At 35.3% G+C, this 10285-nt stretch overlaps 1 protein-coding gene across 3 annotated transcripts in view; it reads right to left on the minus strand.

Annotated features, from left to right (window-relative positions):
* Positions 1 to 340: 340 nt before the first annotated feature.
* Positions 341 to 10285, minus strand: part of LOC108746298 (head-specific guanylate cyclase) — a 28278-nt gene continuing 18333 nt past the window's right edge. For 2 of the 3 annotated variants that reach the window (XM_018482977.1, XM_018482975.1), the window contains exons 4-11: positions 6771 to 7116; positions 4888 to 5257; positions 4481 to 4660; positions 4125 to 4263; positions 3472 to 3638; positions 2745 to 2888; positions 1817 to 1971; positions 341 to 786 (exon numbers count right to left, since the gene is read on the minus strand). In XM_018482977.1, the coding sequence (XP_018338479.1) occupies positions 591 to 786; positions 1817 to 1971; positions 2745 to 2888; positions 3472 to 3638; positions 4125 to 4263; positions 4481 to 4660; positions 4888 to 5257; positions 6771 to 7116 (1697 nt within the window). In that variant the 3' untranslated portion in view covers positions 341 to 590. Of the gene's footprint in view, positions 787 to 1816; positions 1972 to 2038; positions 2185 to 2744; positions 2889 to 3471; positions 3639 to 4124; positions 4264 to 4480; positions 4661 to 4887; positions 5258 to 6770; positions 7117 to 10285 lie in introns of those variants that run through there. The other variant, XM_018482976.1, reaches the window with a different exon arrangement.

Consider the following 10285-nt stretch of genomic DNA (forward strand, 5'->3'; position numbering starts at 1 on the left):
GGTATTCTTAGTATTGTTTTAGTGCTTTAGTACTCTACAAGAAATAATTAATTATTGCCTTTCAGTAATAAATTGACCAATATTAGAATTATGTAAAGGATTGACCTGATTTTGAATATCGGGTGTGCATAAGATAGAATTGTCCTATAAAAATTTTTTTTTGATAAACATTTATATATTTTCCTTTATAATTACATTACGTATAAAAATAATAACTACACATTTGTAATCATTTAGATTATGTAAGAATAAAAAAATTCGATCTGTAGATATTTTTAGAGGGGATAGGGTACCTTAAAAAACACACAAATATAGAGTTTATGATAGAGTTTTACTTGTTTCTTATATTTAGTAGGTATATAACGATTACAATCTAAGGCTCTGCGTATAAATAGTATCCGCACAGGATCTCTTTCAATGTGTTCGTACACAATTAGCGCCATGCTTTTAATGTACCTTTAGTGCCAGCTTTGAGAGCTCATATACATCGATCGATTTGATAGTGTCGGGTGTGCCATTGCTATTATCGACGGTAATATCGTTAAAGTAACACACTGATCAACGGTAAACGTCCTCATATCGGAAGGTATCTACATATTGCTACTGATTCCGAGTTCCGTAATTGCAGCCTGAATATGCACGTCGAGAGATTCGCTCGCATTGACACTGCTATGCTGATACCCATTCAGGAAATAACATGTGCCCGATACACTGGCTGGCATTCCCTTGGGTAGATTGTCCTTGGTCCGCGGTTCCAATATGAATCCCGATTTTTGTATTAAGCACCTGTAAATATATTTGCACCGTGAATGATGAGTGTATGCGTACATCGCTTCTTTACTTCAAAAGTGATATAACATGAAAAATAGTGGTTCTATTATTACATAAATTATTACTACATAAATAAGTTAACACTAGAAGTACCGAGCAGAAATTATTGAACAGAATGTTTTAATTTTTTAGATTAATATCCGTTATATTTCTTGTGTAAAAAATAGGTTTTAAAAAATTTTTTTACTTATTAATAATAATTATACCCTTACACTGACAAAATATTTGGTTTCTCATCACTTTTCTTTTTTATAGTAATTTATGCGTTTGTTTATTCGAAATATTAGTATTTCTAATATTAAGCAAACATTACCCAGTCAATCAATAAAACTATTAAAAGTGAATTAATTTAACTTTATAAAAGATCGTCACAACTCAAAAAGAGTGGTATTTTTAAAGGTTATCAAACGAAAGCGACAGAAATGACTTAATCATTTTAAGAATATATTTTTTGGTCAATGTTATTAGAGAGAGATTACACTGTTAAATCTAATGCTAAATTTAACCTAATGTGAGTCGTCACTGCTCCTGCTAAATACTATATATCGTTATTTTATATTAAAATAATAATTAAATTTGATACTATATCATGTTAATTTAATTACATAGTGTCAAATTAACACTGTATAGTATCATCTAACCATTGTTTTAGTATAAAATGACGATAGTATAATATAACTAAATAGGAGCAGTGGCGATTTACACTAAGTTAAATTTAACATTACAGATTTAACAGTCAATAATTTTCTGTTAAGTTAAAAAATAGTTTTCCCCTTTTCTGAGAAGTTTTCCTGTACAACAGACATCCAAGATACGTCCGAAAGACATCCAGAAAACATCTCTAAGTCATCTGTTCTAAGGATGTTCCTAGAACATCTGTTGGATAAAGTGTGCTATATGTATAATTTTTTGAATTGTGTCACTTTTGAAGTAAAAAAGTGATATATGTTATACAAGAAGAGAGGTATTTTGTCAAAAGACATACAAGTACGTAGTTGGACTGACGTTGACACGAAGTGGTTCGCTCGTGGATTCAAATTTATTCGCCAACGTGACGTTATGTCCAAAGAGACAGTATCTTGGCATTTTCTTACCAACAACTCCTGCCAACACCATCCCGGTATGAATACCGATGCGCATCTGATAGAATAAATAAGCAAGGCAATCTAGTGAGTCGACAATAGCTCAGTACGCTGCATATTGACGAATATAAAAAAGTTAGACAACAATCAGAAGAAAATATCAACGAGAAAAAGAAACATAACTTGCTTTAAATGTTAATGCACTCGTGGATAGACCGCATTTTCTCATATTTTCAAACCGGCCGCTTGTTGTTGTCGTAGTTAAGAAATACTTTAAATGGAAAAAGTTTTAATAGCGTTCAAGGCGAGAATAATAAACAACCGAGTGCTATGTAATAATCAGAAATAGGTATTTCTCAATTGAAAAACTTTAAAAGAAATATGACGTTTCTTGAGAAAAAAGGAGAGATTCAAGATTTGAGAGTTGAGAGTTGAAAAATTGTTCCAATTATGTAAATGTATTTGTAATGTTACCAATATAGCGACAAATATTACTTGTGTACGCGTAAAATATTATATTTATAAAATTTCAGATTTTTAAAAATATTTCATATTCTCTGTATTTTAAAACATGGAACGCAACGATATATAACGTTTAAAATAATATTTCCATTCCACTGTGCACTGTTAACGTTTATATTTTATCGTAATATATTTTCTCGCTCAGTGTAATGGAAGTAGAAACGCTGGTTGTAATGTACCAAATTGCATAAAATCATAATAAAACTGCAAATGTTTACTATGCTATTACTGTCGACATTGTGCTGAAAGAAAATTGCATTGCATGTAATCACAATCTTATCTGTAGTCGTGTAATCATCAATGTAATACCTTTATTGGCTTGCCTTCGTGAGTCTGGTGATGAGAGCACGTTTGTATCATCTTTAGGCCCATCCAAGCAATTTGTTGTGCATGTGTATTAGTATTTCGATGAAGGCCACATGCAACGCAGTAGGCATCGCCGATTGTCTCTACCTGTTTATACAAGGAGAAAAGTAAAATCAATGCAATTTCCATTTACATTCACACATGATAGCTGCTTTTATAGACCATGTGTTTGACATAATTAGAATTCTTCGATCAATTTAAATGAAAAAATATATTTTTCTACTCTATCGGTATTATATTAGTTCTTGCTATTGTGGAAAAACACAAGCCAACCATGATAAGATATTATTTAAGAGTTATATCAAGTTCTTTCGATGTTTCACAGATGGCAGCATCATACATTTTAGCAACTCGAGCGAGCTAGACTATAACAAAACGATCGGTATTTGTAAAATACGGATTGACAAATAAAAGTACATTGTTAAAAAATACTTATCTTTTGCATGATAAATTAATAATTATTTTTTTAATACGTCAAGGAATATTTAAGTACAATTTATCTTTCAATTCTTATCAATTTAAAGTTTCAAAAAGCGAAGGATAGCTTTATTTGATTAATATAATTTGCAAATTAATAATTATATATTAAATATATCATATACTAAAAATATATCAGTTCATGTAATTTTTACATACAAAAGCATTATTCCCAAGCGACTTGATAACATACCTTATACACATCCAACTGACCACAGTAAAGATCAAATTGCTCGTATAAATTTTGAAGCATGTTGATGACCATCATCGGCGTTGTTGTAGCGCAGATGGATGTAAATCCGACTATATCGCTAAACAGCATCGTGACGTCTGGATACGTTTTCGCCTCGATTGTCTCTCCTAAACGATTTAAATACCAATATTTAATCAATAAATTCTCACAAAATATATTCAAACTGTGCTGTAATTTAATAGTTATAAACAATACGAATTAATGCAAGTCTTGGTATTTATCTGTAATATTTATATGTGAATATATTATACAAAAACAAATATTCTAGTAAAGTCAGACCAAGTCACACATAACGTACCTGTTACAATTTCGCCCTCAACAATATAATTGTAATATATAACACGTATACATATTATATTTCAATTAAATTGTCGAATGGAAAATTACAACTAACGCGAACCTTATATGTAACTTGGTTTGCTAAAATCAGTTCTGTAGATAAAGGTAATAGTTATAGTTTTTACAATTAATTATTTTTATTAATTATTTCCATTTTTGTATGACCTTATACTTTGGAAAGTAAAGAGAGAATCTTAAAAAAGAAAGAAAAATATTGCTACATTTTAGAATCGAACGTAGACGTTGTAATTTACCCAGCCACAGACGTTTCGCAATATCCGGGGGAAATATAAGATGTAGGAGACTGACATTCTTTTCTCTTTCCGCATCGACTGCCAGGTTAGCTTCTTCTATAGAACTTTTCAATTTATCCATACGTCTCCTTAAGCCATCCTGAAAGAGGATTACGCTATTGTATTTTATGCGGATACGATAGTATGAAACATCGATCTATTTCAATTATATTAAATGTAACGAATTGTGTATTATTCTACCGCAATGAAACGATAACAACCATTGATGACATAAAATAAATACGACTCAAGTTTTGTTAAATAATACGGGTGCTCGACTTGTGTGGTCACATAAAACCGACCGTGAATTTACTCACCTGTGCCCTAGCTTGTTCGCCAACGAGTATAACATCCCTTGTAGCGTCGTGAAGAGGGATATCAGAAATGAAGAGTCCTCGACCCGTTAAGCCCTCCAAACCGTTTAAAAACGGTGAGCTTACGAATAAAATTGAGTCTGATTCCGGACAGTGTACCATCTGACCCTTCATTTCCAAACCCTGTGTCAAAAAACAGAGTTATTTTTTTTTTATCTAACTTATTAGATTACACGTACGTATTCGAACAAAATTGATAATCCACTTTGCGTGCAAGAGTCGTGAAATTAAGCGATTTCCTTGCGTAATTTCCTGCTTTTATTTACATGTTTGCGGTTTACGATCGAATTCGCAAGTAAGCAGATTATCTTACGTCTTATCTTACGTTAGCAATCGTGTTATGAGCATACCTCCGCAGGATATTTATCGATGTCGTGCGGTCTCTGGAGGGTCAAGATAAACGGTGTATTCGCGCGCTTTAGGATCTCGTGAAAGGTCAAAGTGACGCCGTGAGGTCGTGTGAAAACAAAATACGTCGATATTCCCCTGCCGAGCCGATTCAAATGGTGTCCAAAAATTTTCATGAAACCAACTCCGAGTTGCACTAGCTCCAACTGACGATCGACGACGAAGTGCCATGGGAATGCTTTGCAAAAGCTCGCTACCCCCATACGAAGGTCCGTTGCTGCGGTGGAGAGTGGACGGAAAGTGGATGACACTACCTCGCAGTCGTCGTCTACGCCCAGCTGCTCGCTGTAACGTTCTGGAGTAATCCGATATCTGCAATATTCGAGGTATTGGTTGCAGGTGTCGTCCTTTCACGCAGAAGAAATAGCTATTCAATAAGGGATCGGCATCGATCGCGCTTTTTCCGCATACATCAGAAGCAATATGCGCGTTAGGAGCGTCGTTTCAACGATATCACAGAACGTCTCGCATACAAATACCAGGATTGAGCTTATACTCAACTTCTGCACTTATACGTACAGATATGTGTGGAGTAGGAAAGTCAACACTTGTTATGATGATTTAAAATAACCAGAGGCAATTATTACCATTCCCGATGCTACATCTCACAGATAAATGTAACCAGCACGGTGGAACGTTTAATTAAACTTGGAAATGTAAGCGATGTGCGGTGACAATGTTTTGCACGTCATTTACATGTTCGCGAGTTGATCTCATCCTTTCAGAATTAACGTGAGACTCGGCAGTACCGCACCTATCATCAAATATTTGCCACTGACGAGAATCAATATTTGTTCAAACGAAAGGTTTGTACTCTCACGTGCCCTGCCTTTGCCTATCTGCACGAATTACATTCTACTCACGTGACATTATTTCACTCCACGCGATTTGGTGAGCAAACATTATACAACATACAAAGACATATAGAACGATATAATAACATTTGATAAAACATTCAATATGTAATAACATTCGATAAAAAGATTTATATCTGTTTTTTTTTTCGGTTCACAGTTTTGTAGTAACCGATGTGAATGAATACATTTTATGATTGAATCGAAATGGAAATTCTACGTAAACACGCGAATTATTTGCGTAAATGATGAATGATATACAAATAAATGCGTATAAATTATTTGCGTAAGGAATAATATTTGCGATGTTACGAAAGTCACTCGATAGCGGTTATTAGAGTTTATGTCACAGCGTATTCATCAACTCTGAAATTTCATCATATGTCTGCTCCGCAGTCACCATTTATATTCATTTTATACAAAGATCTAATCACAGCTGAATTGAAAAAATTTGGCGAATATTGAAAAGGTCATAATCATGTTGTGCAATTGATGTTGTGCCATCAATTTTCACCGTATTTCTCCAAATCGTATTTCCAGCGCTTGTGTCGCTTTGATTTCATATTTTTCGTTTCCCTCTCTTTTTCTTGCTCTGTTTTTATCGTTTTACGAGTAGTCATCGAATCCGAATTGAATTGTCGCTTTAAAGTGAGGTAACGTGGACCTTTGTATTCTTTGCCGCGGAAAACTCGCTCGCGCGTGACGTTTGATAACAACTTTTGCATTCTTCACTGAACACAAAGACTAGTCTAGAAAATTTCCTACATTTTTACGTTTCGATAGCATCCTTATCTAACAATAAGCTTACCGGTTTCAAAATCGGGCTGAAAAGAAACGGAAATTAAAACCTGTGGATGAAACTTAAGATCCTCGACGAAACATGATAGTACATAAGGGAAAAAGATCGACCTTGTCGGTTACGATGAAATGAGGCGTAGTGCAGAAGGCTTCGTATTCATAAAAAGATTTACCTAAAAAATTTTGTGTTGTAAGGATCCGGCAGTATATACACGTCGGCTTTGTCGCTATAAAACTGCCTGGCTATGCCCTTCAAACTGCCCACCAGGAGATAGGCGATGGAAGGATGGTCGGTGGTGAAGTGTAGCTCCAACGCTTCCGGTGTGGCGATACACACAAACTCCGCTTCGGTATCCGATCCCGACTGATGCTGGACAACGTCGTTTACGCCGTCCAGTGTGGTTAAGAAAGCGGTCAGATCGTTCCCAAGGCAACGAAAGGCTCGCTCTAAGAGACCCACGCAAGCCCATGCGATCAGCTCCTGTCCGAGATGATCGAAAAACGCGTTCACGTCGACGTCTGCAAAAGTTCCGTAAACATGAATTCGCCTTGAGGGAATTTCGTCGAGTCACTCAAGAACCGTTTATTTCTTTCTTGGCGATATTCAGAGAACTAAGTTTTGTAAACTGTACATAGAGTACATACAGTGGCACGTCGTCTTAAAGTATATAAAGCAAAATCCTTGCACAAAAAGTAGATTTACTGTGTAGATACTTTATTTATTTAAATAAAATCTCTCTGTATATATTTATCTTGAGGTAGCAGGCAGTAACGTGTATCTTCTTTGGAGGTTTATTTTTCTTACTTTTTGCGGAATTATAGAACGGTTTATCTTCTTTATACTTTTATATTGAAAATCTCTATGAATGTTTAACACGATGTCGAATACTAAAATCGGTGCATTTGAGAATTGCAAGCGAATCTCGCGGGATCGATAATACATGCCGCGTTTCAACTCTGTTAAGCCTGGTATGTTCGGGTCCCTTGCAAATCCGGAAATAGATGCGGTGAGCAAGGGCTGCTTTAACGATCCCGTAGGTATTATTTTACATCAAATGTCGTTACGAAAACAGGATAATTATAATAACGCCCCGTGTGATGTGATATACTCCTGATTAATTATTCGGATTATATCGCATGGCAGTTTTTATGATATTCTCGTGATCATGCAATCATCCCCAGAGATGGGGGTGAATGAAATTTGCTCGATATTCATTGATATTTTATATTTTTAACAGATTTTTGGCAAATATTTATTGATATTTTTTTTGTAGCTATCTGATTATGGCGAATAAGAGTCGATCTAATAATGTCCTCAAAGCTTTACGGTAACCGCGTCATTAGCCGATAAACATAATAAATCACACGATAAAATATTGCCTGATCGCGATATAGGATCAATGATATAGGATAATATGTTGCCCGGAAATGGAAATATTATCTGTGAGTTATGTGTATATTTACGCTGCGATTAACCCGGAAGCGCGGACGTAGAAATTTTCGGTTAGAATTTTCTAGGTCACGGCGATACGCGAGCGAAATAAGCGACAGCCTGTCTACGTTATTCCCGTATGAATTCGCTGAATGCTTTCTTTTCCTTTACGTGATATCATAAATTCTGGCAGTAAACAGTTTTACTGTTCGACGTTGCGAAATGTCGGACGTATAGCTTGTCGTATAGACTCTTCGTAAGTCAATCTTACAAATGGCCTAATGTACTGTATATCTTTGGTGACAGCGGGGGTCTTAGAGTTTCTCTCGAGATTGCATTACGTTGGTACGAGAAGTATCTTCTATGCTCCGGTAACCACAGCAACAACCACTTCCTGTCGCGTATACGAAATGCGAAGTGATCGCGTTGCTGGCGAAAGAACGTAGAGGAGTTCTGGGTCACGAGGGAGGAAATAGTATATGGCTTATGCTGACGATTTGTCTCACTGCGAGTCCTTATGAGCAAAAATATATGTTTTCCGCTTGCTTGACAAACGGCAGTGCGTATTTGTCAACGACGATAAGCGCGGTTTATACGTGCATCGCTCAACGCTGCTGATAGACCGCAGGCACGGGAAAATTTAACGGCCCGATCATTTTCTAGCGGCGTAAATAAATATTTTCAAATGCGAAATAAATAGAGAAAACTAAATTCATTAACAATCTCGTTTATTAATCACATGCTATATTAAATATTTTCAGAGCTATTCCTGTTTATGCTCACGTGTGCAATGTACTGAATCGTTTTTAATTGCATTAAAATACGCGGCCTGCGCTTTTATCAGTGAACTTCGATATTCAAGGGCTGGCGTAATTGTTAACGCGGGGGAAAGAGATTCCACCAGGATGGCAATTTCTTTACGGTGTACGCCTTTATGGTGTACGCGCGCACGCCTAGAAAAAAAAAGAGATCGCAGCAGGGCGATTTTGTTTGAACTTGAAAGTGCCATGCTACCCTTGTCCTTTTTTTTCATAGATTACATGCTTGGATACGGAGATCACTTCGACCGAGAATACGTATATGTTGCTACCGTCGTCAAAGGAGCGTCTTGACGCAGGAGATAAGTTGGCGATATATTTAACAGGAAACCCGCCATAGTGCGTAACACGTTTTATGGCGGGTAAATAGGCGTTTCATATAATCGCTCATAGTGTGCTCACAGCACGGTGCACCATTCTCTAATGTGGTTACGTAATATCACGCGTCGGGTTTATTGCATTAGGGCACCGTATTTCTAAGTTACGACCGCTAAATTCCGTCCGCGAGATACGTTTTACGTTACCAGACTATTAGTCACAAAGGGCACATTACTCGAACGACGACCGTTGTCTTCGGCAAACAGACCAGGGGTGTCCCATTCATAAGTTCCGATGAGGAAGTCAGATCCGAATACATTGCATGCACATATCGATTGTTCGTGATGATTAATGGGACGTTTCTGAAGCATACTCCACTGTAACTACAGTACTCGACGACCGAATGTAAATTGGGTTAATATGCGCTCAAAGATGAAGGATTATGGAAAACCATCTGACAACAACGTTCCTGTCAAGCAGCATTTACCCTTGAGTCTCTTTCATAATCGAGATCTATAACTGTCCGTTAACGAATTTAAAATGTGTGCTACCAAATAGCATTGACTCTCTTGCATACAATTATTAATGAATTGTTGAAGAGCTTTTCAAATGATAATTCTGAATAGTTAAAAATTTTTCAAGCGATAATTCCGAACAGTTAAAAACTTTTTCCTCTACGTACAGTGAATGCAAAAGATAATTGTATAGGAGAAATTTTATAAAAAAGTTTTAATTGTAGAAAATAAATATTAATTAGCAATTTATTAATAAAAAGTTCCGTTCATACAACATAAATTTCGCAATAATAATCGTACTTAGAAGCTAAATTTTTCAACTATACGAATATTTTTTATGTGTTTAAATAATAAAATTTTTCATTTTCGCTTATTATAGATAATACATTTTAATTATTACATCTTTTTAGATAAATTTTTAAGAATCTATTTTATTCTTTGTTAATATATAATTAATTAATAATAATTTTCTTTGAAAAAAAAATTTTTTTAATATCTCTCCTGTACGAATAATTTTGCACTTACATTACAAATAAAAAGGACATATTTAGCATACATCGATAAAAATATAATTCACTAATGCGTATTAAAAATAGAAAATGATT

The sequence above is a fragment of the Trachymyrmex septentrionalis genome, unplaced genomic scaffold (genome assembly GCF_001594115.1).
Source record: "Trachymyrmex septentrionalis isolate Tsep2-gDNA-1 unplaced genomic scaffold, Tsep1.0 scaffold165, whole genome shotgun sequence".
NCBI classification, from domain to species: domain Eukaryota; kingdom Metazoa; phylum Arthropoda; class Insecta; order Hymenoptera; family Formicidae; genus Trachymyrmex; species Trachymyrmex septentrionalis.